Source organism: Fonsecaea pedrosoi (genome assembly GCF_000835455.1).
Source record: "Fonsecaea pedrosoi CBS 271.37 unplaced genomic scaffold supercont1.7, whole genome shotgun sequence".
Lineage (NCBI taxonomy): Eukaryota > Fungi > Ascomycota > Eurotiomycetes > Chaetothyriales > Herpotrichiellaceae > Fonsecaea > Fonsecaea pedrosoi.
The window spans coordinates 104,121-130,178 of NW_013550609.1; the positions used below are offsets into that span (position 1 = coordinate 104,121).

The following is a 26,058-nucleotide window of genomic DNA, read 5'->3' on the forward strand; positions in this document are numbered from 1 at the left end:
AGGACTGCGCCATTTGAACAATCGCTTGTCACCAGCCGTTACCCACGTCATAGCCAAAGTGTATATCAGTCAAGCCTTGACCTCTTAAGCATGATCCTATCTATCAATATAATGACTTCTGTGTATTATTAGATCGCAGGTGTGTTCTCTCTGCCGGTTATCTTTCTTCGCATGCGTTTTAGCTGTATCTGCTCATGTCCTGTCTTGGTTCCGCTGGCATTCTTATTTCATCTACAAAGTTACGCCCTCGCCTCATCCTTGCCAGGTCGTCTACAGTAATAACCTCGTGCGTTGTTGAATGCATCCTCTCCCACCTCCGAACCGAGGCCAGTCCTCCCAACCTACCCAATTACGCGACGAGACCAAGTCGAGTATGAGCGCCGCTAGGACTGGTCAACCGTCTGTTTCCCATGCTCCAGGCGATGCCCGACTCTCCACCGTCTCCACTGCGCATGCAGATGGCAAAAAGAAAAGAAAACACCGAGGGGGCAAAAAGAGAAGGAACAGGCGTCAATCGTTTGCAGCTCCCTCAGAGACCTCTGCAATGCAAAGTGGGAGAGATGTGCCCACGGACGACCCGTTGATCGAAGAGGCGCAAGAGCCTCCAGGCGCTCATCCGCCCTTCTACCAGACCAACCGAGGAAACATCAGCGATTATAGCCTCGACAGTGAAGCGCTCCTGGACCACCGCGATCAACCTACGTTACGTCCTCGGCGGGACAGCCGCTTGACTCCCCTTTTCGCTACATCATATCGGAGCTCGCTTATGCCCAAAATCGACACGAGTTCGCAAAAGAGACAGAGGACTCAACCCGATGCCTCGAGTTCAAATGGGTCAGATAATGAGGACGTCGACGACCGTACACCCTTGGTTTCTGGTGGAACAAAGCCCAAGACTCCCGTCGAGGCTGGCTATGGACTTTTTAGGGTCAAGTCCCATACATCTACACTATCGTCGTCTTCGAAGCAGCCGCAAAGGAAGAAGACCCTCGGAACTCCTAGACACTCGTTCCCGAAGTCTGATCCAGGCTACGATGTCAACAATCCTCCGTCTGTCCCACCCAGTCCTACCCTTGAACCTCACTATGGCGATGTGATGGTCGACGACGGCAATTTCCTCACACGTTCGCCAGATAGTCGAAGGAATCTCAATGCTGCCAACAAAGATGCGTTGATCATGATCGACGGTGATGGAGACAACGATCCGAATTCCGCACCACCGAGCCCCAGGCTTCGACCCGGTGGAGTTCAACGACATCGATCGTTGACCATGCCAGCCGAGGTAGACGTGTGCTTTCCCGCGGATGAGGTATCAGAGGCGGGCGATGAATATTATAATAGGGTGCAGCCAGCGGAACACTATATCAGTGGCCAGCGGCGAAAACGCCGCGAACGAGAGTGGCCAAATCTGTGGGTTCTGGATGAGTGGAGTCGAGTAGAGAAAGAGGCCAGGGAGGCAGGAGAGCGGCGGGCAAAGAAGGTCAGTGAGCCTGTGTTCGTCGAGGGCAGACTCCGGCCTCAGAAGAATGCCTGGCACCACGTCGAAGAAGACAAGCAATACCGATACACTTATTTCAACGAAGAATTTGAAAGTACGATCCACGCTGAGACGATCTCGGAGTTGGTACAACCCGGTGGGACTTTTCGCGAGTTGTTCATCCCAGATCCGCCCGAATTGATCGAATCAAGTTCTGAGGACGAAGAGGAGTTGCTGGGGATCAGTCAGGTCACAGAAACACCCAGTGCAATGCAAAGCCCCAAAAGCACAACAGTCATCGAGACACAATCCGGAATGCCTAGCCTCGCGGAAACGCACCTCCAGTTGAAACCTGTGACCAGTGGAAAGAGTTCGGACAAGAGCAAAAACTCGGGCACAGCAACACCGCAGAAGAAACCTGCTTCGACTCGACCTTCCAAGCCCAAGAAATATGGACCGCGGCCGACTTTCTGGCTCGACGTCCTGTGCCCAACAGATCAGGAAATGCGTGTTCTAGCGAAAACATTTGGAATTCATGCTCTTACGTCCGAGGACATCATGATGCAAGAAGCTCGGGAGAAGGTGGAGCTGTTTCGCAATTACTATTTCATCAATTATCGAACCTTTGAGCAGGATACCAACAGTGAGGACTACTTAGAACCTATCAACATGTTTGTCTGCGTTTTTCGATATGGGATTGTCACTTTCCACTTCTCCCAGATCCCACACCCGGCAAATGTGCGAAGACGCATTCGCCAACTTTCGGACTATCTTATCCTCAGCGCAGACTGGATCTCGTACGCCATAATTGACGACATCACCGATGTCTTTGGACCGCTCATCACTCACATCGAAGAAGAAGTTGACACTATTGACGACTTGATTCTCCGAGCATTCCAGAATACCGATCTCCTTGCTGGGGAGCACGGTGAGAAGAAGCTGGATGAAAAGAAGTCAGAAACCGGTGAGGCAGAAATCAGTGGGATCGACATGCTCCTGCGTATAGGCGAGTGTCGCAAAAAGGTCATGTCCTTGTACAGACTGCTGGGTAACAAGGCGGATGTTATCAAAGGTTTCGCAAAGCGGTGTAATGAGCAGTGGGAAGTCGCGCCCAAATCGGAAATCGGGTTGTATCTGGGCGATATTCAAGACCACATCTTGACCATGACTGGAAACCTGTCGCACTACGAGATGGTGCTGTCCAGGGCACACGGAAATTACCTGGCCCAGGTCAGCATTCACATGAACGAGAGACAAGAGAGGGTATGTCGCGTCCCAATGCCATTCCAATTGACGTTATACTGATTCATCTGCTAGACTGCCGACGTATTGGGCAAGTTGACTGTGCTCGGAACCATTGTCCTCCCGATGAACATCGTGACGGGCATGTTTGGTGGCAATTTCAAAGTCCCTGGTCAAGATGTGGATAACCTGAATTGGTTTTGGGGCACCACGGCCGGCCTGGTCATATTTGGGATGATATGCTTTTGGTGGTGCAAGAAGGTGTACAAGGTTGTGTGATGAGGAGTATCGGCTGTGGGAGCTCATTCTGGGACATGCAGAAGTCGGCGTGAAGCAATTCGCTGCGATTAGGTCCAGGAAAAAGGCCGGTCAAGCAGGTGGCATTGGATATGGAAGAGAAGAACCAAGCAGTGCAGTGCCAGAAGGCTCCGTTAGTCGTCCCCTTGTAACAGGTCTTGAAGCGATTCCTGGAAACGGTTTCAAGTGGGATATTACAAAAGTATAATCATAGTATATGTACCGAGTATGTATATTCTATCATTACACACGCACACAAGTAGTCATTGATAGACACGACGGCAATATTTAATATCCTTTAATAAAATCAGGAGAGATCTAAGCAGGCAATTAAGGAGGTTATTTAGTGCCATATCAATCTAGATTATCGTGTGTATATACATATCTTGTACGTGCCTCACATGCCTAAGTAAGGAGTAACCACCCAGATAATTCGTTTTATAATTACTATACTATACCATACTATATTATGCTATACAAACCTCTGCCCCACAGAATAATAGTACTAGTAGAGAAGAGTCGAGTTTTATACCCGATTCACGAAATATCACAATAGCTCAAGAAAAATGGCAAAAATGGCCAGGATTAGAATGCTCTTCAAAGTCCGGAGCAAAGTTTCCCTCTCAGAATTAGATTGAATGTCTGATAGATTTTACAGACAATGGCTGTCTGGCGTAGACGAATTAACGAAATATTATGTCTGGACCATATTCGTCCCGCGTCAAAGAAGAACAGGACAGAACAGAACACAGTCCGCGCTGCGTCCCTGTCAAGGGGGTCATCCATACCTCCAGATTGCAAACAGATCATCATGTATCAAAGTAGTGGGTTCCTGTGAAATTGCCCTATGCCAGCCCTCCCGTGCTCGCTCGCTGTGTGATAATCATAATAAAAATTGCAGAAGCGCCGTCTCCAAACGATTATGAGTCTAACCCCAGCCTCTAAGGGAAAGCAACGTAGCAAGCACCATATTACACTCGACCAAACCCAGGTAAAAAGCCATGCCTTTAATTATTGATTTAGGAGACGAGGATCTTCGGTCCATCGCCATGTCCGGCTGTCCAAGAGATGGTATCCTCATCCCCGACGGGGACAATCTCTCCGCCGTAAATCTGTCCCGTAATCAACGAGCAAGGGAATTTGCCGTCGACATCGGCGCCGGGTCCCGAGCCTGCTTCCCAGGATGCACGCCCGTAGGCTTTGATGTCGATTGTGCCGAGAGCTTGGTTTCGCAGGTTGCCCGAGGGCCAGCTGTCGCTATCGGCTGTGGCGGGGGCGAGGGACGTGAACAGCTGAGCTTTCCCGGTTCCAGTGATATGACTTGTTGGGTCACTGCCCAGGTCGAAGACTAATTGACATTGATTGCCGCTGTACATCGTGTCAAGTTCAAAGGTGACCAGCGTGGTCATGTCATTCCCCTTATTGCCATGGGAGCGGGAGACCAGGCCGCGGCTGGTGTGGAAAGCGACGGCACCAGTTGAAACGGTGTATTGAGAAGTGAAGTCTGGAAAGATAGTGGCAATGGGTTGATCTTGATTACCATTGCCCGGGGCATTGTATGGTGAGCCAGAGCCAGAACCGGTGGCCACAGGGTGGGGCGGGGTGCTATATGAAGTGCCATTGGAGTAGCCATAGGAAGATCCGTTGCTAGAGGTGCCGGTACTCATTGGACGTGCTGTCGTAGTTGAGGTGCCATTATTGTATGTGTAGCTGCCAGGCTGACTGCGACCAGTCAGAGGAGCGGCGGTGCCGAGGGCAGCAATGCTGAGAATCCCGGCGACGATTGAGTGAGCGTACATCTTGATCTGTTTACTTCTTGGCTTTGAATGAAGTGAGTATTGACTAGGAGTCGAAACGACGATAGATCGTGCGTGTTGTAGCTGTCTTGGAATGCCTGCTTTGACGAGAACTATGGATTAGAATGAGCGTGCTTTGGGACCTCGAAATCTGAGGTACGCCGATCGACTAGAACACGATTGAATGAGTGTAATGAGGAAATGAAAGTCAGAAAGGGAGAGAGAGAGAGAGAGAGAGACTGAAAGAAAATGAAAATAAGGAAAGTCTTGGTTGGGTAATTGTTTTGTATACAGTTGGATGGAGAAGAGGAAGAAGAAGGTCTGGAGCAGGAGGTGCAAGCCCGTCTTATACCGCGCGAAGGGCAGATGGCACTCATGGCAACACTGGACAATAGGAAAGTCTTTAGAGCAGATGCTTTCCCGAAATCGTGTAGCTGAAAGAGCAAGAAGACCACAGGTAGTATTTTGGTCGAGTTGATCGCCTTGGCTTGCAGCTGTACAGCAACGAGGCTGAGCGCTGAGTGGTCGAAGCAGCGCAGCTAGTGAGGCTGGAATACGAGACGAGTTGGAGCTCGAATCAAGGTGCTGACACCCCCGGAACAGGGCCAGCTCAGATGCACCAATTTCACCCGCAGTCGTCCCTGTGGCTTGCTGAGAGCCGTGCTGTGCCTCGTTGGCAATGACCCGAGAGCTGCAAGCTTTGGTGCGGAACCTGGATGGTCACCCGCACAATGACCGCTGAGCAGTCGTCGACATGTGTCAGGCCTTCTTCGAGGAAGCCAAATCCTGTCAAGAGTCGCATACAACTAAAACTGTCCAGCGCTGTGCAAGAGGATTGGATTTTTCGGGTGCGGAGACAAAAAACTGAGATGATGGTCATTGGTGAACTCTTGATTGTTCTTGACGTTCTCCTTCACATGGTGCAAAGTGTCCGCCCTATAGACCTTGTCGGCTGACCCGGAAGCACGTTGGTTTCCTCGCAAAAGTTCGGATTTGACTTTGGGAGATGGCAATCGATGACCAGAGTCTCTGCCCACTGCCCTTTTCTCCCAGAGCATCGGCTTTGGGAACATCGTGGAGCATTTTCCGCGCAAGTGTTGTCGATTCCGTGCTGGGCAACAAGCAGGTGTCGCATGTGCCCCTTGTGCCCCTTGGCCGGGTTGCAGCCACTTCAAAATCGATGCCAATGACGGTCAAACCGCTGTTGGTCGTTTTGGAGATATTGTCGACCTAACCAATTCGTGAGTGGTCTCTGAAACTTGGTCCCTCGCCATTGCTATCACAATGCGACATCCTCCATTTCGGTCCCTTTTCCATCGACTTTGGGCCCTTGCTGAGAATTATTGGACTCCTCCTCATCCTCGTCCTCACCCTCTTCTTGATCTGACTCGACCTCCGCGGCCTTCCCTTTCCCCTTTGGTTCGACCACTGTAGGCTGCTCGATCTCATGTTCAGCCTCCTCCTCTCCGTCCTCTTCGCTTTCCTCTTCGCCATCATCGGCGGGTGTTGGTGGAAGATCTTTCTGAGGGGGTGGAGTGGGCATAACCTCGGGACCTGGTTCGCCGCTCACAGTGCTCTCTCGATCGGGACTTTTTGGCTGCTGTTCTTTCGGCCGTTGAGGCTCGTTCGCCTGGTGAGGAGCTTGCGCAGGCGGTGCAGTCGTGGTGGAAGGTCGACCGGCTGGTGCAGAAAGACTTGGATTCGATCCGATCTGTCTTTGTTTAGGATCCGCATCCAGATAATATCCACGAACACCGATGATTTTCCCCTCTCTTTCGCATCCTTCAACCCATTCAGGCCTGACCACAGGGATATTCATTTCATTTGCCCTTTCCCAATCGCGTCCCCGTCCTTCTGTGCAGACGAAATGGGTGGTGTCGATCTTGACGGTGTCGTTGATCCTTGCCCCAATGCGCGAGATCGCCAGTTCGAGACTTTCTCTTAGTTGCGGTGGCAGTATGCCAGGAGTGACAGTGATACCCGTAAGATTGCTCATTGCGTGAGTCTTGACAGTGAGGGTATTGCTTGTATATATGCCGCCACTGGTCTTGAGTACCAGGTAGAAGGAATATTCGGTATCGATCGCCAGCCCGCTCATTTTGGTGCTGAGGGTGTCTAGCGGGCGTGGTATGTTCCCTGCCTTGCTTCCATTGCGGTAGAGCGCAAGTGACCGTAGGGTTGTTGTAGCCAACTGGATGGGATCCCATTCTAGGACCAGTGAGGTTTGCGTGGCATTGCGGAGACGCAGGACAGGCGTCGCGGGGACATGAAGACCATAAGTGTTTAGTATTTGCCTTTGGAGAGCAGCGAAAGCGGCTTGCGACTTCTGCTCCGCTTCGTGGTTCTGTTTCACTTCGATGTCGACGATCGAGCCCGAGGTGATGGTAGAAGGCAGCAGGATAGAAGGAAACTCGATCTGAGGCAGGGGTCAGCCTCTGGACAATGTGAAATGGAGAGCACGTAGCTTACCAACCGCTTGTCCTGGGTGAGTAGGACCGCGACACCCGCGTCGACCTTACCAACGGTCAAGGAGACCAACATGATTCCGACGCTGAGAACTGGCTGAGAACAACGCCTGAGAGAAAGATGAAGCGAACGACTAAAAGGCACGAATCGCTAATTTAAGCTGAGCGCTATTGCACAAGGGACAGGCGTATGCAATGCTGATCGTTTATATTCAATGGGGTTAAATTAATTTTCCAGTACGTATGGAGGTACATACGTGTCGTCGACTAGCAGTTGACCGCTGCAATTCCGCACACAACTCGCAGCACGTGAAGCAAGACAGGGGCAGCTTCAAGATCAGCCTCACTTCTAAGAAAAGCAGCTCAGCACACCCCATAGTCTCATGTCGTCTGTGCCATAGTCTCTGCATTGCCTTTACACATCACAACGAGAATTCGAAGGCGCTCGACTCGATTTACTTGTGTATACATGACCCTAGATATCATTCAAATTCGGGCATGGCTTGGGTGCCCTTCTGTGATAAAACCGCAAGCAAATACTCTAATCCCCATCTACGTACCAGCAAATCCCTCTTTGCACTCTTCTAAGAGCACAAATCCACCACCAACCCATCATGAGCCAACTATTATTCACTATAAGGAGCATCGCCTACGCTTACCACCTTAACATAGAATATTAGACAGCGTTAAACGAACATAGAACGGAGCGACAAGATGGAGAAGATGTATTGCAAAGGTATGCTTGCAAAGGGTCACTTGGTTCGAGGCCGGAAGCGGTCGAGGTGTAAATGCTTCCCATATGGCGAACGACCTGTGCCTTTGAGTAGCGAGGCAGCAACAGCCAGGATAGTCGGAATGTACGTCGCTTAATTGGCCGTGCTTCTTCGGGCCAGGGTGCCGGGGATGGCTCTCATTCGAGTAGAGAAACAGTAGGCAGACAATCTGGTTGTACAGGGTATCACATTTTTTCACACATCAGTCTCTCACGAGGGTTGTCGCCCCCAGAGTGACCACATGGAGGACGGCACATTCTCACTGCCTTCGGTGTCCGCAGCGTCTTCTCGAGGCTTTCCTGCCGCAGGGTCGACACTCATGTTATCCAAATGCTGTTTCTTTCGTTGTAGGGACTTCAGTAAAGCTCCACATGCACCGACAAGCTCGCCATGAGGACAGGTAATGCCACGCTCTGTGAAGACTAGGATTTCAAGAGTGCCCTTGAGGCCAACGACATATTTTTTACCGTCCTTGGGCCCAGAACGCTTCCTCCCGTTGTGGTAGTATCCAGCATTTTTCAGTGCTTCTGCAAAGGCGCTGGCCCATCTACGCTTGAGCCGATTGCGCAGGACGGCCTTGGGAACCTTTTTGACGCTGGCATTGGAAATAACGCGCCATCGAAGCACGTCTGGCTTGAGTTTCGAATAGTAATCTGTCACCGCGGCTCTCTTGGGACTGTACCGGTCGACCAGGAATTTGTGATCGAAGAGGGTAGGAACGTTTTCCACCGGGGTATAACGGGCCTTCAGTCCAAACCCAAGAGCCTGGGCGACGGGGAGAGGCTTGAAGGGGCGGGTGGTGACGATGGAGGCCATATGGCAAGCATTATTATAGAAGATGGGCTAACATTGGAACAAGAGGACTTTTTGGTATGTGCAAGGAGGCACCCAGCAGAGGAAGCAAGGTGAAGATTCTAGGCACGATGATACTTGCTGGCTTGTCCGTCCGTTGGCTGTTGCCAGTTGCCAGGCATGGACTAGTGGTTCTGGTGGCCCTGGAAATTTTGCCGCACGAATGACTGCCACTGAATTCACAAACAAACGTCAACCTGCGCCTTTCTTTCGCAGTTTCTTCCACAAAACACCGCCTCTCTCTCGCACAAATCTCGACGAAATATTTCGTCAACTACGAGAGATCAGCCACCTCAAGCAAGATCAGCACGCTTTCTTCTCTGATACTGACAGAAATCAGCCAACATGCCCAAGAATAAGGGAAAGGTTAGTCAAACAGGCCCCTCGCACAAGCGCCACACCGCATTCCAATTTACCCCGCCACGATTTCCTTGCATCGATCCATGGCGGCGAACACAAAATCATACAAGAAGTGTCATTCATTGTTCTATATATGCCTTATGCTAACTCCGGCTCTTCAATAGGGTGGTAAAAATCGACGTCGCGGCAAGAACGAAAATGACAACGAAAAGCGGGAACTGACCTTCAAGGAAGAAGGTCAAGAATACGCCCAAGTCCTCAAAATGTTGGGCAACGGTCGCCTCGAGGCTCTATGTTTCGACGGCGAGAAACGTCTCGCACATATCCGAGGCAAATTAAGGAAGAAGGTCTGGATTAACCAGGGAGACATCATCCTCCTGAGTTTGCGGGACTATCAAGACGAGAAGGGCGATGTCATCTTGAAGTACAGCGCGGACGAGGCACGGTCTCTGAAGGCCTACGGAGAACTTCCCGAGAGCGCAAAGATCAACGAGACGGATACTTACGGCCACGAAGGTGTGGACGACAATGTCGAGTTCGACGAGGACCGGGACAGCGACTCTGACAAGGAAGTCGATATTGACGACATTTAAATGGGAGAGATTCCTTCTTGGATGCAGGCACCGAGAATATTCAGCAGGTCTTGGAGGACATGACTTGACGAGAGACGGGGCACTGTTACCGCTTTGCTGCTTTACACCGAGCATTCACAGGCAGACATCAGCACGAGTTGCACGTATGATTTGACGGGAGTTCGGAGAATGGGTCTAACTTGAGTTAGAGACATCAACCACATTTTGTGTTTTTCTTGCGGTTTATCTTTAGTATTGAATGATTCCTCCTGACTGTGATGTCGCCTGTTCTTCTCCCTCCTTTAATCGACCCATAACTCAAGCCAAATGACTTCTTCCCCCAGCAAAGAGGCAGTGCAGGATGATGTACACGCTTTATACTAGGTCAAAGAACCCCCACCGCAGCTACAGCAGCTATCTAATTCGGCATTTCCAAGCCATTCATGTTTCAGTACTGAGAGCACAGTTGAAGGGTCACATTGACTGATCTTCCTCGTCCCCAACCCTGCGAGTGAAGAACCTGACAATTTGTCGTCCCGACTCCTTACCAACGAGGGGGTCGAGCTCTTCGAGGCTCATGTTGGCCACTTCCAGCACGTTTTTGGCTTCGAGATAGAGGCGACTGGCATTCTTCGCCGTGACTCCAGGAATCGTCCGCAGGAGGTCTTGGGGCCCAGTGTTGAACGTCCTCTCTTCTGGATTTTCGTTCTCGTCTAGACCAATCTGCACCGCTCGCAGCGGGTCTGGTTCTTCCTGCTGCTTCTTGAGTTCTTCGAAGATTTCCGCCGTCTGGTAGGGGGAGGATGCCCAAATGACCTTGAGCCTGGGAAAGGCAAGCGTCAGGAGCACCAGCTTTGTTTGCAAATCCCTGGTCTCGGCGTCTGGAGCCTTGAGGACAGAGGTCAAGTCTGCAAACGGATCTAGGGTGAAGGATTTATTTTGGTCAAATTCGATGAGCAGAAACGGATACTTGTAGAACTGGAGCATCGTCTCTGCTTGGTTGAACAGTCGTCCATTCTTGAAAGAGGCGATTAGATCTCGTATCGACTTTCGTTCCACACATATCTCTGGCGACAGGACATAATCACCTACTGTCAGTTGACAGGGCACAACTTGCATGCTTCGACCGTGCAGCAAACTTGGGAGGGATGAGCGGAACTCTCGAACGTCTACCACCACTCTTGGAGGAGCAGCAGTGGCTGCAAGCCTACCGCCACCAGCGATTCGAGTGTTGACGGTGCGAAGAAAGGCGTCCTCGGGATCCAGATTTCCAGCGTCTGTAAGTGTGACTGCCATGCTGCCTCGCTCCTTGATTAGCCTCGTGAAAGCATCTTTCTCCCGACGAACGGCTGATAGATATCGCTGCTCTTCAACGCTGTTACCATAGTAGAGGAAGTACACCCGTACACTACGGTCCGAATGACTTGATCTGTAGACCTCGACCCTCCTGATAAAGTCCGCCGATGGAGAGTACATGATGATGTACTTTGGCCTGATCTCTTCAAGGAGTTGGTCATCTTGGTCGCCATCGTATGGATGAACAACCACTTGATCTTCCGGGCTGTACAGTTCGAAAAAGTCTTCGCCAGCATCATTGAGATCGTCGATGACGATATCGTCCTTTTGAAGCGCCTCAGCCTCTGTCGGGTGTAGCTCTGCCAACAATCCGGCTACCTGGGCCGCTTTGTCCTCAACTATGGCCACCGCACCGTTCGCCGTGCGCAGCGGGTTGAGGCCCGAAGCGCCACCACCTCGTACACGTCTGCGCTTGTTGGCGGGTGCCTTGCTACCAAGTCGAGCTGTTGCGGTGTTATTGCCCTTGATTTCATTAAGAGACTTCTGATTCTCCTCGAACAAGGACGCGCTGACTTGAGCGAACGTCTTTCTCCAGCCGAGATATTCTCGGAGTTTACGCCTCAGCATGAACTCTGCAGAGCCCTTGGCTTCCTGTTCCTCAAGTTCATGAGGAGCTTGTCCGTTGCTTGGCTCTCGAGACAGAGGCTTCACATGCATGGTCTGGAGATATTCTCGGATCTGACGGCAGGTTCCTTGGTCGGCGCACATCACCAATACCGTATCATTCGAGTCACTCCGCGTTGGATTCAAATAAGCATCAGTCTCGATCTCTTGAAGGATTTCCGCCAGAACTGCCCATTTCGGTTGCTCCTCGAGAACTGGGGCTAGGGAGTCCGGTAACTTAGATGTAGGCAGGATGCCGGGATCTTCGACGTTGCCAGTATAAACTCGGTCTCTAGCTGAGTTGAATATGACCGAAGCAGCATCCATAAACAGCCATGGTGATTGATCTTGCTGTTTAGAGTTTGGGGGCGGTGAATGGGTTGCAAGAACTGTATCGAGATATTTCAGCAACGAAACACAGTCGTAGCTGAGCAGAGAGTGTAGAATCGTGCGAAGAACTGTGAGATCGTTTGCAATCTGTTTCGTTCGCCAGCTGACTCTGTGCCATACCGGGTCGAGTTGTCTGCGGACTATGGCGTCAAAATTTTGATGGAGAGCAGAATCAAGCGTCCAATCATCCATCTCAAGTCCCGAGTTGGCCTTCTTGAGTTCTGAAATGCTCGTCTCCACGCACTCCATGATAGCTTGTTGTATTGCTTTCATCGAGGCAGTCATCTCGATCTCCAATTCAATGACTTCTGCTTTCTTCTTGCCTTCGAGACTCTGCGCAATCGAGACATGGAATCTTGGCCACAATGATGGCTTCCTCAAGAACAGATTTCGCATCATGCTTGCTAGAGGCGCATATGATGAAGTCAGGGGTTCGGGAGAGTCACTAAAGGCTTTAAGAAACCCGATTTTGTTGTGTTGCCTGAAACATCGTACAATAAATGCTTCGGTGCTGGTTGCGACGACACGCTCTGCATGCAGGACAACCAACCCAGTCACGGTTTCTGGATCTAGCAGCTTGGAAAGAAGATCTACCACGAGGATCCGGCTGGTGACAGAAACAATGCCTCCATCAGCGTAGATTTTCTCCCGTGCTGCCACAGTGGCTTTGTCCGTGTTGATGACACGAAGGCCTTTCGCCAGGGGACTCCGGGACACGGCGTAGTGTTCTGCCAGCGCTTCGCCGATCCATTCATTTTCGCGGTCTTCTGCCCCGACAACTATAACGAGAGAGTTGCCTGCCGCATCATACGAATGAAGTAGGTTTGTGACAATCTTCAGAAGACCAAGGCCTCGAGCTAGGATGACAAGAACATCCTCGGTTCTAAGGACCTGATAGATCTCCTGCTGAAATTGCTGGAGGATATGTCAGCGACTGGCCTATAAATGGTAGGATTGATAGAGGTCGTGGCACTAGTCGATATAGACGTACCAGGGGCAGCGAAAGCTTAACCGGCGGCTGTGAGTTTGCCGCCGGCATGGTGACATCGTCCTTCGTTGACGAGGATAAATCCGAGGGGGCTTCTCAGGGTGGTGAGGTTGGTTTGTGTGTACGAGTCATGGGCAAATATGAATTATCTGGGGGCAATACGAGTGCCATGAAGGTTTGAAGGCGCAAATTACCGAAGCGGTCAAAGTCCTTACGCTCTGCCGTGTTCAGAACGGCGGATATTATGATGTGAATATGCAATGTCATTCTTCTGTAACCAGTCAAGCGAGTCCGTCTCAAATTTCGATGAATTATCTATGTCCTGTTTCTCCGATACATCATTTGCTCATTGGGTATCTGAACTTAGAAGCAAAATTGTCCACAATCGTACAGTCATGGCGGCTATCCAAGCCCCTTTAGTGCAAGCATACGCTCATTTCGTATGGCTTATAAATTGAAAGTCATCAAGTCTCCTCCTTCTCTGACTACCGGGGGGTATATTCTGGCTTCTTGTATCGGTTGAACTGTGGCGGAGGCTCTTCGTCGTCAGGGTATGGTGGCCGTGGAACCCCGTTGGGCCTCACGGGTGAAATTCGTTGCGGAGGATAATTCGGATAGACGTGATCGTTGATTGGTGTCTTTGGGGGTCTTGGAGGAGGTACTTGTGACTGATTATATGTTGTAGCTGTAGACGGTGGTGGAGGTACGAATATCTTGTCATCCCTTCCTCGATATGGCAAATCGCTTGACAAGCGCTGCGGAGGTGATTCTCCTGGAACCAAGGCAAACTTATCCTGGGACGATGCAATCTGATCAGGGTACGGGGGATTTCCAGGGATACGATAATGTTGAGGGGGAGTCGTAGGGTACGTGTCTTCGTCTGCTGGCAACTCGACGGCTGAGGGGTGAGATGGAATTGGAGGGATGTTACTCTGTCTCAACGACCAGCTTGACTCCCGAGCGTGGGCTTCTGATTGGCGCTCGTATCTCCTCTTCATCAATTCAATTTTGGCCAGCTTCGTGGCCATCTCCATTAGTGCTTTTTGGGTTGCGGGTTCGTTGAGATACTTCCTGGTGTTGACCGTCATCTGCGCCAAATGCTGCCATTCGTTCATGGCAAACTCTCCGAGACCAACTGACACGTTCAGCCGGCAGTAGTTGTCGAGTGGAACGCCTCGCTTGGGCAATTCTGTCTTGAGCATTTGCTGGTGCGTTTCTTCACAGCCTTCGATTTTAGCTATGAGTCGGCGTCTGGCTTCCGCAAAGGCGCCCATGCTGCCACCAATGAAGTCTTCCCACCATTCGTGTTGCCGGGCATTGGTACCTTCAGGTCGTTTTCCGGTCCCAATACTGACAAAGGCACCTATCTCTCTACCCGGCCATTCGTTCACGGCGGCCTCTTCGAGCAACTGTGGCGCTGGGTTGAATTTGCCTGCGCCCTCGTCTATAAACACCGTTTGACCAATTTGAATGGGTTTGAAGGCCAGGCCAACGGCGGAAGTGGCTCTTCCAGCTTCCCAGATCTTACAGTTGTACTCTGGAGGTGGCTCTTTTCGGCTATCGTAACTTCGTAAAAGGATTGAGGAGCCCGTACGAGGATTTGTCCCTTGGTACACTGCCGTGACAGCACTGTTTGCAGTCAGCTATGCCTGAAATTGGTATCGCCCCCTACGGGGATGGAGAAGGGGAGACTACTCACGTCTTGGTCCGATTAGGACGGTTGTCATAGAGGCTGGCATTCGCATTGCCCCAGGCAGGAAACGAGGGGGAGACCAGGGAGTTGCGTAGCGGAGTTGCGGGACTGTTGATGGAATTGGAGCTTCTGACGCTGATCGACCTCCTGACCGCAGTGCTGGTGGTACTGACAGGACTCGTCAAGTCTTGGAATTCGCGTCCTCCAGAAGCCGTGCCGTCATTTCCCTCGTTCTCAAAGAGGGTGTGCTCTTGAACACACAATTTGATAGCCTCTTCGAGTTTGGAGGCCTTGAATAAAGTGTGCTTGTATGGAATGCCGGCAAATGTCTTGTCCGTCTCAAATACTTTTCTGGTCATCCTCACATAGACGGCCTTGCAGGTTTCTAGATCCATCCGCAGGCGCCCTAGCATGATTGCAATCAATCCTCCCGTGCCAGTGCCGCCGATCAGGTCGAAATAGTCGCAAGGCTTCGGGGTGCCGGTCTGCCGGTCTGGTGGTTCGCCCTCGGTCTCGACATAGACTCTGTGCATGAGCTCTTGGAGAATAATGAGCATCGAATATCCGCGAACGCCGCCGCCATCTGTCTGGGTCAGTACACTGAGCGCAAATCAACCACGGGGGGTGAATTCGACATGATATTGAAACATACCTAACGACAGAACGCGTAGAGGCGGACCCTTTGTGGTATCCTTGCGCCTGAGATGATTTTGGTCCATCTTCAACGTTGACGAGAAGACCAAGTACGGGGACGAAAATGAAGAAGGCGATGGGGACAAGAGGGATAGAAAGAGGTGAAGAACAAATGAGTCGGCGGTACTACTTTGTCCAAAGTCCAGCGCCTAGTTTGTTCGCATGCGGTCCTAGTAGTTAAGCAAAGCAATCGTTCATTTGCGAGGGGCAACTTTCACCACGCCTCAGCCTGTGAGTGGATGGTTTTAAGCCTGACGAGTGAGACCTGTGACGTGTTGCCTTGCGTCGTTTGCCTAGCCGAGCCCCCCATTTGGCCCCCCTCAGGCTTTGGAGATGTACAGGTACTCGTACTTATAAGTCTCATTAGCCATTCCTGCCGTCCCTCTTAGGCACTACCCACCTGCTGTACCCTGCCTAGTACGTCGCGGTGCGGCCACCCGGGAAATCCCAGCCACAATGACTCCCGGCTCAGCATCTCCGAATCCTGGTTGTCCCGCCTTTTCTGCTCAATAACATCACTGTACCGAGTACAGCCTTCCTTAAGAGGCGTTGTTGACGCTCTAGCACAAGGGACTCGAACGCCAAATGGGCAGTCCCTGAAATCGAACAAGAATCAAGGCTTTCGATATGATTGCACACGCCACCCCGAGGTCTCTAGCTACTTGTTCTTTGTACGTACGAGGGACTTGGGGATGTAGGTCATCTGTGGATGCCTTGGTACACAGTATGTAAGTCATTCTTGGTGCCATGGTTTTGCGACGTGCATACCTAGGCACCTAATTCCCCATACCTGGGTAATACCTACCTAGTTCGCTAGGCACCCAATCTCTATTTAGGTAATACCTCTGGCACCTAAGAAACCCTGAAGGCATTCTTCTTAGGCGGGCCAAGCGGGCCCCGCCCTCCTCGCTAGGGACCTTGGAAGCCAATGTGTGTTCACGCTAGGCAGGCACGGGCCAAGGCTATGACGCACCAATCAACCTCAGCTCCCCAGATAAATCTCCTACTCGACAGACGGCTCCATCTGCTCCTCCACAAACCACCCGATCGCAATCCTGAATGTGAGTCCTCAATTCACTACACTCCCTATACTTGTCTTGCCGGACGTCAATTTGATTGCATACACTCTTCCGACACCATCTAGCCACCCACCAATCACGCAATTGTAGGTGCTTCACACCCGGGAGGTCCAGAATTTCAGCCTGATAAAGTCTACCATCTACTGTGTAAAGACTGCTGGCAGTTGCGGCCCAGTCTGTTTATCTCGATTGCTATTCACATGGTGAACCGGACGCTTCCCTAAAGCTTAGCTGCCTGTTATAACAGAGTCCTTAGTTGGCAAGTTCCTGTACAACTGTTCTATGGAGAGTGTCTGATTGATATCTAGTGATAATTTTGAATGGCTTCTCTGTTTCGCTGAAACCCTCTACAATGCTGTCGTTGTCGTGCATGTCTGCGCTCTGTTGACCTCTGGGCTATGCAACACCTTTTTTTCTAACCTCCCATGCTCTGCCATGTCATTCTCCAGAGCACTCGTCGAATCTCCACGAGCTGAGTCTTTCAGATCGCTTGTTCGCTTGGCTTACGAAATTGTTGGCCGAGAGTTGGAGGGATTCACCGATCTATCACCCCGGTTAGGACAACATGCAGGCTGCGAGTGTGAGATATCCTATGACGGCCATGTCAAAATCTGGCAGACGGTTGGCAGACACAAATTCACCCTGAATTATGATTCGAGGCAGGTCGTGTTCGGCGCATTATTACGACGTGCTTCTTCGGGGCAATGGGTGGACTGGGATGCACAGGCCGGGAGCGAGTTGCTGGCCCAACATGATACAAATAATGCTGCTGCTCAGATTTTGATATGGCTAATGGACAACTCACCTGCTGTGGACATGTCTCCTCTCGATCAAAGACGGCTTCAGCCTTCAGCTCCGTCAGATATCTTTTCCCTTGACCAGACACATAAAAACTTCAGCCGGATCAAACTTCAATTCGACGACACGTCTTCTATTCAGAACTGGAAGCCCGAAGGTATCCTCTCGTTGATTCCGCAGCAGACTTGGATGTCAGACCTCGAGCAGCAGAGTGATCTCCTGGTGACTGATGACGCTGAACCAACAGGAAAGAGGTATACAAGCGCAAGGGATTTCATTGCTCATCAAGTGGCCATTATCGAGGCATCGGAGGAGCATTCCTATCCTTTATCATCTTGGCGAGACGCCACCAAAGCCGCATTTCGTACTGCCTCATCGACAAACGACTCCCACCTCCCTCTGGTATCCATGTTTCTGCGGCAAGGCGAGGCTGTGAGAGACATTCTGCCATTTGCGGAACCGGACTATTCGGTTGATTTTTCTGTTCTCGACGACCTGGATTATTCCCAACGTCGTGTGATTCGAAACATCTTTAATCACCAAGTGTCTCTTGTTCATGCGCCTGCTGGCAGTGGATTAGTTTCGGCCATAGTCTCAGTTACGGAAGCAATCTTGCGGAAGGCTCCTCAGACAAAGATTCTAATCTGCGGATACGATAGATCAAGGCTGGATGAAATCTCCGACGGATTCATGTTCAGGGAATGTTTCTGCGATTTCCGATTCCAACATCTCCATCTTCCGCTAGAAGAAACGTTAGGGATCGGAGGTTCTAGGGTCATTTTATGCACATATTCAGAGTCCCGCGCTGCCTGGCTAAAGAAAATATGGGCTCCTCATGTCCTCATCGCTTCAGACGCTGGCATTATTACGCACTATGACCTGCTTACACCCATCTCTGCACACTTTGACAGTTTGACTAGATTAGTGCTGCTGGGCGACCATAGGCAATTTGGTCCATACACAAGGACAGACAAAGATAAACCCCACGAAGGCAGATCGATCTTGGAAGAGCTTATGGAGGAGCAGTGGCCAGGCTGCATGCTTCATCTTGAGCGCATGACACATTCGGATCTATGTTTCCCTAGGAGCTCTGTCTTCTATGACGGCCGACTGATGGCTGTGCGACAAACGTCAACTCCTGGATCCTTTTTGACGAAAATGCAAGACAGATTCAATGCTGGATTGAGGATCATCGACGGTGATGATGACGCCACAAGCATCACATCCTTTGCTCACTTCTTCGATATTTGGGACCCTATTAATCTTGAAGGACAATCGCCGGTCCACTTTGTGGATGTGCTTGTCAAGACGCTACTTTCGACGGAGGGTTGCCAAATGTCCCAGATCATGGTTGTCAGTCTCGATGGGAGCAGCACAAACCTCCATTTGCAGGAAACGACTACTAGATGTTGGGGCGATGTTAAAGTCCATACCGTCACAGAGACTCAAGGGCTATCGGCCAAGGTTGTTATCTGCCTGCTGCCTCTGACCAAAGTCGAACTTGAGCTGGCACAAACGAACTGGTCCAAATCCGCCTGTGTCATCATGTCCCTTGCCACGGAAATGATTTATTTTGTCGGAAAATGGAGAGCTGTCTGTGACCTGGACTATATCAACGATCTTCAGCGTTGCATATTTACCCTGGACGAAATGAACCCCAACTTCCTTCAGAGGGTTGGACCCTCTCCGTACGCGATGGAAACGCCTGCTGATCGGCAACACAGTGATGGCCGTGGGATGACCCCCTCAACTCCTGCCGAATCAAGCTCCGCCTGAGGGCAAGCAGGAGCGAGAGAAAAGAAGGACCTGATAACGGAGCAATTGATGGAGCCCCTACACAAAGGAAGTGGTGACTCTTATCGAGAGTCCATGAGAATGAAGGGGAGTTATCATCCAGCGCAAATACATCAGATTTGAATGTGTTTGGAAATTTACTCGCTCAGCCTTATACTTTTTTCATGCTTTGGCCTCTGGATGGTCATTGCCAAGGTCGGGCGTACTCAGAAATATAATAATATATCTCAAATACTCAGCCTTGTCCCTCGTACTCGGTGAGCGGGTAGACGTTAGACGTCTGACGTTGAACGAGGCTGCGCTACCGAGAACACCTGCACCAAAATCCTGAATGATACTAGCGCAGCCTTGCCCTGGCTTGTCTCCTCTTCTTATTTACCACCCTGCCACTCAAGAAAGTACCCCTGGTGCTCTGTGCCTGGTATCCTGGTATCTTCGCCTCGTACGCAGTGCAATTTATTCCTCATTTTATCCCCCGTATTATCAGGTACTCTCCTCCATCCTCAAATATATCACCACTTCAAGAAAAGCAGGCATTTTTTCAAAATGGTATATTGTAACAGCAGACTCCCCTCGAAGGCCTCTCTCTGTCCTTTGTACGAGCAATTGCAAGATAATGTACAGATTAACCTTGTCCGTGACCCTGTCCCGTCCTCCTCCTAACAATCCACAAGATGAAAAAAAAGTATCTCTCTGCCGTTTGCCTTCCATTGTTCTTCCACTTGCAGATGAGATCCCTCCTGCTACCACCACTGTCACTCTCACTGCCGCATCTTGATCAGCCTTCCTCTCCTTCACATCCATCATTGAAGCTGAAACAAGACGAGTATTCTTTTGACTGCAACAAAGACTGCTCGGCTGGTTCACTAACACAGGAGGATATGGCGAGAAACTCCAAAGGGCTCGGGTTGCGATCGGTAACCTGGATGGGTCCTTCCTGTGGACGTCTCGTTTCCCCTCTTCTCGGTTGTGACAAAACATATGAAGCCTTCTCCTCCTTCTCCTCCTCCTTCTCCTCCTCCTTCTCCTCCTTCTCATATGACGCGGTATGGTACTCGCAAAACTAGCAATCAAACATTTCACAAAGCCCACCCTTCCCTTTCGGCCGTTAAAGCAATAATATGCCATTTCAGATAATCGTAAACTCCGTGGTTGATGACGAGGATGACTCTTTGGTGGATACCTTGACACAATTATTCGACGATGCTGACCGTGGGTTTCTCGCTGGAACGCTTCGACAAATACCGCCTGGGAATTTCAGGGAAATGGAGGACCTGCCCACATAACACATACATAGAGCAACACATGCAATGAATTCCGATGCGGCGTCCCTCCGCGCTCCCGAGGTCTTGGTATACAAAGAAAAAGTTAAAATTTGGACCGGGTTGGTATATTCGTGCTTCAAATCCGGTTGGTGTTATCGGCTCGAGGAAAAGCTGGACGCAGTGCTTGCCGAAGGATATATTGCCGGTGGAAACACCTTCAGGCGCACGTGCTCCAGAATTTTCAGGTCTTTGGCCAGCACTGGAGAAATGGCCTCGTTCTCTCGCAGAATTTGCACTGTGCGATCATGTAACCGCCGTAACACGTCCTCCTGCACCAGCGAACTTAAGCCTGGGTGAGGTGAGGTGAAGGTCGCGTACAAAACAAGCATGTTTCCAAATTGGCTGCATCTCCACGTCAGTCAAGGAAACACTCACGCATTACACAAGGTTTGGGGAACTTACGCGTGCGCTGTGCCAAAGATGTTGGTGACAACGAGACGGCGAGGGACTTTGTCGAATGAAGTAGTGCTTCGGATTGCGGCCTCAATACACTTCCTAGATCCTTCCAGCAATTCAGGCTGGATGTAAGGAACATCTCTCCCATACGGGTGGGGAGTATTGAGGCTCGACACGGCGGGTGAAGTCACCTCAGATTGGTGACCGTGCCCCGCAGGCGACTCTGATGGTCGACTTCTGGCGAGTTTCGGAGTGGGAGTGGGATTAGGATTAGCAGTAGCTTGCGAGAGCGCAAATCGCAGGGTCGGCCGCCAGATGATGTACTTAGCACCGTAATATTTTCCTCGCATCCGCGCGACGTTGATGTTGGGGCTTTCGTGGTCATTGTCATCCCAGTCCCAATCATTCAGCATCTTCCTCCAGTTCTCCAGGTTGTCGTCCAGAGCAGACATAATGCTATCGCTTGGCCTCGTGTGTAGATTCTTCGATTCCCGATATAGCGTAGCATGGACGCTATTCATCGTGGTCCGCAGTTGAATCTGATATGAGTAAAATCTCAATATGTCGTCATCCACACTGGACTCCGGAATCCTCTCCAATGTGAGAGCCGTTGGAAATTCTTTATGCTGAGGGCTCTCATATCGACCTATCCCACTGAGAGGCAACTCCAATTCGGCCGCAATGTCGCTCTCCAGTTGCAAGCATGACCAAAACGCAAAATTGACCAAATTACGGCGAGCAGGTTTCATGGTATTTGTCACATACGGGGTCGACTCGATGAGGATTTGAGCTGCAACGCAGGCCTTGTTGATGTAGAAGTAGCTCGGGAGAATGCGTGCCAGTTGTCCCATATATAGGCCTGCAAGAAGATAAGCTTGAATGTGCGACACGTCGGCGCCGCCTGGTAGCTCGCCCAGGATATCTGCAGCTATAGCAAAGTAAGCAAGGCCTGGAATAACGTCCATGTTCTTCCCCTGAGGGTTGGCCGGACTCGAAACGGTGCCGTTCAGATTGGGGTGATGGGTATATGGAGAGGTGGGCGCTGACATGGGCATCGGAAGATCCGAGTAAAGTGCGCTATGAGGCGTCGATGTTCGCATCGTAGCGGTTGACGCGGGTCCAGGCAAGGGATCGCGATGAGATGTGATCTTACCCAACGCCAAGACAAGTAAGACGATAGCATTTGCAACTGAATGTTCGATCGGAGCTACGGTCGTATTGTATCCCCTGGGCTGAGGGGGGTGGCTGTTGTAATCGTCTATTGAGGTCGGTGAGTCGGTCGTCTCTCGCTTCCTCTTGTGCCCAATCGCTGTAACCTGCTGTGTGGCCCGGTAGTCCCAGCTGTATTTCCTTTTAAAAGATTGGATCATAATTCGGAGAACCTTAGGCTCGAGGAACGGATGGTGAATGTGCATATTATCCATAAAGCTCCGGAAGTATCGATCGACCGCTTTCTCATCCAGCATCAGCCCACCACTAGGACTCAAACCACCGGGATGTTCGCGCGCGGAATGGTGCTGATTTGCCATCGGCACGTGCAACTGCCCGCTGCCCCAAACACCATGCGGCGAGGAAGAAGCTGTGTCGTCGTCGGTGCGTCGCCCTTCGGATGAGTTGCTGTTAGCGGGACTCGGAGCGCCCTCATGCCCATCTCCTTTGTCCTCTCCCTCCCCACAGCCATAAAGTCGCAGGAGACCTCTGCTAGTTTCCTCATCCAACACATAAGACGGTGTTATGCCTCTTGGGATCAAAGCCTTAATAGATGGCCAAAGAACGAGGTTCTGTGCGGCCGTCGTGTGCTTGGCGGGCATAGGCGTGTCTATACTCTCTGTTTCCGAATTTCGCATTTGCATGATGGACGCTGCGGAGGGGTTCTGGGACTGCGAACCGGACCTGACCTCTGAAGTGCTATCCTGTCGGCGGAACAACGGAGGCGGAGGTTGAGCAGGACTAGGGTTGACAGGACTCGGGTGTGCAGGACTGGGATGTGCTGGCGTTGTCACCGCGATATGGCTGTGCTGGTCTACCATTGGTACGTCAACAGTCGCCGGAGGTCGATCTGCTCGGGACTGCATAAGACGATCCAGCAGCAGGTTGATCTTATCATCTTGTTGCTTGAGTAATTGGTCCATCTTCACGTCCCGCTCCTGGGCTTTCTGGGCCAATGTCTTTACGTCCTCGGCCAACGAGTCCAATTGTGCCGTGATGGCTAGGACCTGCTTCTCTGACTTTTGTGGAGGGATTTCTCGATACGAGCATTTCAGCCCGTTGTCTTTGCAATGTTGACACTCGGGTCTCCCTTCATCGCACTTTGCCTTTCGTTGACGGCACGAGTCGCAAGCTTGAGCAGCTCTGACTGGCTTTCGTCGGTGTTCTCCATGATAAGGGTAAGGGTAGGCGTACGGCCCGGGTGTCGGCATGGGCCCTCCTGAGGGCGGACCATACGCCGGCGGGCCCGGAGGCTGTCCTGGCATCATTTCATGCCCTGTCACCACGTGAAGAGGAGGCTGCTGGTGAGTTCCGTTGAGCTGGGGTTCGGGCCCTGGGTAGGCATGACGCGGCCTGTAGTCGGTTGGGGGAGGGTAGTAAGGAGCTTCGTGGGGATTGCTACTCACGGGGTGATAAGGAGGAGGTTGCTGTGGTGGCGGCGGTGGTGGAGGTTGTTGAACGTCGGCAGGGGACCTCGTAGGGCCCGACACGCTGCCTGGGCGGCCGTAACCTGGCTCCGGAGGATAGCCTGGGGGTTCTCTACCTGGCGGGGGATGGGTGGGAGGATATGGCTGAGGTGGTGGAGGATATGGCGATTGATGAGGGATGTCTGGAGGCGGAGGTCGGTGGTCCGCGGAGTCATTGTATGGCGAAGGCGTCGGGTTCCACGCCGGCGCCGGTGGTGGCATACCTGCGCCTGGCGGAGGGGGATAACTGTACGACGTAGGTGTCTCGGCTGGCGGCATACGGTGGATAGGATTTGGAGGTGGTTGTCCGTAGTGATGGGGTCTCTCGTGTTTGATATCCACGTCACCAACTTCATCCATTTTCAACCTGCGATCCTATGCCTGGCAGGAACCAACAAGTCCGTGCCTCCCGCGTCTCTATACCCAAGGGAACGTGGTACAGCAAATGCGGCATGACCTTATGCACAGGTGAGAGGGGAACACGCGATCAACAGGACAGGCTCATGGCAGATCGTTATACGACGCATTCGCCAGGTTGCATAAAATTCCTGTCGTCGCACGTCCAGGTTCTCCTCGTGCAGGTTCGGTCACCTGAGGTCCAGTTGGCACAGGAAGTCTCGGTTGGTGGGAAAAATGGGAGACCAAACAGTGGATGTCTGCGGGGCTGGGTTTGCTACTTTCGCAGCGAGCCTTTCAAACACGTAGAGGCGCAGCGCAACCAGAGAATTAATGTCTAGGCAGACTGAATTGCAATCCGGTCGTAGATAGGTCCGAGTAGGATGGTTTGCTGTCGGAGAGAGTGTGTGAGAGTGGTGGAGGTCTCGGAATCAACAAAGCAAACACTATAACCTTCCCAGAAATCAAACAAATCCCACAGTTGTGGACCAATTGTCTGGGAAAAGACAGCTCGAGATGAGATAAAGAGGTAGGATTGCAAAAAACACGCCTTTTCGAGTTTGTTCCGTCCCAACTTGGTTTGCGACGTCGCGCAATGACAAAGGTGTAGCAGGCGAGGTTTGGAGAGAGCTATCCTTGATTTCGAGATGCGGAGTGGATGTCGTTGTCGCAAGACCGTCAGGAGCGAGATGAGGAACTGATCCCTCCACTTGGGCAGCAACGACCGGAAGATCGAACTGGTAGAATCGGTTGGTGTTTTGACGGATTGACGACCGACCCGGACAAAACCATAAAAAAAAGGTGACTCCAAGACCGCTCTCTTTGACCCGTACTTCGGAGAGAAGTTGTGGTGGGGGAAGTAACCGAGGGGAGAGCTTTCTCAAGGGCGAGATGGATGCCCAAAAGCTACACGGGGCTTTCTGTACCAAAGCTGATCATCATTCGAGCAAGGCTGATCGACCAAATACTGGGGGGTATTTCAAAACCGGGCAGGGCGACGGTTTTGGAGAATGAAGCAAACAGTCGAGAGATGATTTTTCTTCGGGAAAAAGCGTCGATCACAATGGAAAGAACGGACTTCGAAGCCTGAAGGAGGGACTAAAAGTAGTGTGGTAATGGGTTGAAGGGTGACCGGGGGGTGTGGTGAGGAAGAGGGTGGGTAAGAAGCGGCGGCAACAGGCGGTCGAGATAACTTTGCTGATTCAAATGTGGCAGAGATGATGGCCCAGAGCAAAGAAGCTACTCTTTCTTCGGCCGTGGTAGCGTGTCTGTGTGGACGAAGGGCCTGCCTGTCGATCGGTGCTGCGGGCTGGGGCTAGAGGGTTGTCGAGGAAGGAGGTGACAAGAACTGACAGAGGTGGAGTCGAGTAGGTGAGGTTGTTGTTTGGGTGAAGGATTGGAAGGTGAAGCTCGACCAGAAGGGTGCAGTTGCGGGTCGAGGAGTTGTTCAGTGAGGCAAAGGCGATGGGCGGAAGGGCGTTTGACAATCGAGAGAAGCAAAGCTTGGTCAAGGTTCAGGAGCCGCCGGGGGGGTCTCAAGGGCAAAGCACCTAAAAAAAATGAGCCTAATACCCTCTGAGCAACCGCAATGGCGGCGAGAAGGGGGGGAATCGGAGTTAGCAGCCCAGAAGCCTAGCAAGCCTAGCAACGCCTAGCAGCCTAGCAGCTTTAGCCAGGCTAGAAGGTTAGGAAGGCGAGAAGGTTAGTAGCAAGGAAGATGAGAGCACACTTTCCCCCCATGGCGTTCCCCCCCATCCCCCTAGCCACCCCCTTCCCACCCGTCCAGTCCGTCTTGGTGATGGGCCAGCAAAAACTCGAAGCAAGATACAAGGGGGAGGGGTGGGTAAGGAGGGGCGCCCCTCCCCCCAACCCAGAGCAATGGCACCGAATGAAATCGGGATTTGTTAGTTGTGCTAGCCCAGGTGTGAAAAGTCTCAGCATTGAGCGAGGCATCGGAGGTCACAGGCCGCGGCCGGCCACACCTGCCCGCTTGTTAACACCTCCTACTACTTTCGCGCGATGGGGAATCCGAATGTAC

At 51.6% G+C, this 26,058-nt stretch overlaps 9 protein-coding genes across 9 annotated transcripts; 3 read left to right on the plus strand and 6 right to left on the minus strand.

The window, feature by feature from the left end:
- Positions 1-373: 373 nt before the first annotated feature.
- Positions 374-2,998, plus strand: Z517_10102 (uncharacterized protein; the record flags this gene model as incomplete). The annotated part of the gene is made up of 2 exons (XM_013423715.1): positions 374-2,740; positions 2,795-2,998. The coding sequence occupies 2 exons, from the start codon at positions 374-376 to the stop codon at positions 2,996-2,998; spliced, it is 2,571 nt and encodes an 856-aa protein (XP_013279169.1).
- A 1,037-nt stretch (positions 2,999-4,035) lies between these two features.
- Z517_10103 (uncharacterized protein) lies at positions 4,036-4,815 on the minus strand (the record flags this gene model as incomplete). The annotated part of the gene is made up of 1 exon (XM_013423716.1): positions 4,036-4,815. The coding sequence occupies one exon, from the start codon at positions 4,813-4,815 to the stop codon at positions 4,036-4,038; it is 780 nt and encodes a 259-aa protein (XP_013279170.1).
- Positions 4,816-6,091: 1,276 nt separating this feature from the next.
- Positions 6,092-7,353, minus strand: Z517_10104 (uncharacterized protein; the record flags this gene model as incomplete). The annotated part of the gene is made up of 2 exons (XM_013423717.1): positions 6,092-7,228; positions 7,282-7,353. 2 exons carry the CDS (start codon positions 7,351-7,353, stop codon positions 6,092-6,094), a joined length of 1,209 nt encoding a protein of 402 aa, XP_013279171.1.
- Positions 7,354-8,260: 907 nt separating this feature from the next.
- Z517_10105 (uncharacterized protein) lies at positions 8,261-8,866 on the minus strand (the record flags this gene model as incomplete). Its single annotated transcript, XM_013423718.1, has 1 exon — positions 8,261-8,866. One exon carries the CDS (start codon positions 8,864-8,866, stop codon positions 8,261-8,263), a length of 606 nt encoding a protein of 201 aa, XP_013279172.1.
- A 381-nt stretch (positions 8,867-9,247) lies between these two features.
- Z517_10106 (eukaryotic translation initiation factor 1A, Y-chromosomal) lies at positions 9,248-9,855 on the plus strand (the record flags this gene model as incomplete). Its single annotated transcript, XM_013423719.1, has 2 exons — positions 9,248-9,268; positions 9,427-9,855. 2 exons carry the CDS (start codon positions 9,248-9,250, stop codon positions 9,853-9,855), a joined length of 450 nt encoding a protein of 149 aa, XP_013279173.1.
- Positions 9,856-10,308: 453 nt separating this feature from the next.
- Positions 10,309-13,222, minus strand: Z517_10107 (uncharacterized protein; the record flags this gene model as incomplete). Its single annotated transcript, XM_013423720.1, has 2 exons — positions 10,309-13,098; positions 13,175-13,222. The coding sequence occupies 2 exons, from the start codon at positions 13,220-13,222 to the stop codon at positions 10,309-10,311; spliced, it is 2,838 nt and encodes a 945-aa protein (XP_013279174.1).
- A 434-nt stretch (positions 13,223-13,656) lies between these two features.
- Positions 13,657-15,583, minus strand: Z517_10108 (uncharacterized protein; the record flags this gene model as incomplete). Its single annotated transcript, XM_013423721.1, has 3 exons — positions 13,657-14,800; positions 14,871-15,447; positions 15,517-15,583. 3 exons carry the CDS (start codon positions 15,581-15,583, stop codon positions 13,657-13,659), a joined length of 1,788 nt encoding a protein of 595 aa, XP_013279175.1.
- Positions 15,584-17,071: 1,488 nt separating this feature from the next.
- Positions 17,072-19,210, plus strand: Z517_10109 (uncharacterized protein; the record flags this gene model as incomplete). The annotated part of the gene is made up of 1 exon (XM_013423722.1): positions 17,072-19,210. One exon carries the CDS (start codon positions 17,072-17,074, stop codon positions 19,208-19,210), a length of 2,139 nt encoding a protein of 712 aa, XP_013279176.1.
- A 1,435-nt stretch (positions 19,211-20,645) lies between these two features.
- Z517_10110 (uncharacterized protein) lies at positions 20,646-23,984 on the minus strand (the record flags this gene model as incomplete). Its single annotated transcript, XM_013423723.1, has 2 exons — positions 20,646-20,895; positions 20,956-23,984. The coding sequence occupies 2 exons, from the start codon at positions 23,982-23,984 to the stop codon at positions 20,646-20,648; spliced, it is 3,279 nt and encodes a 1,092-aa protein (XP_013279177.1).
- Between the last annotated feature and the right edge of the window lie 2,074 nt (positions 23,985-26,058).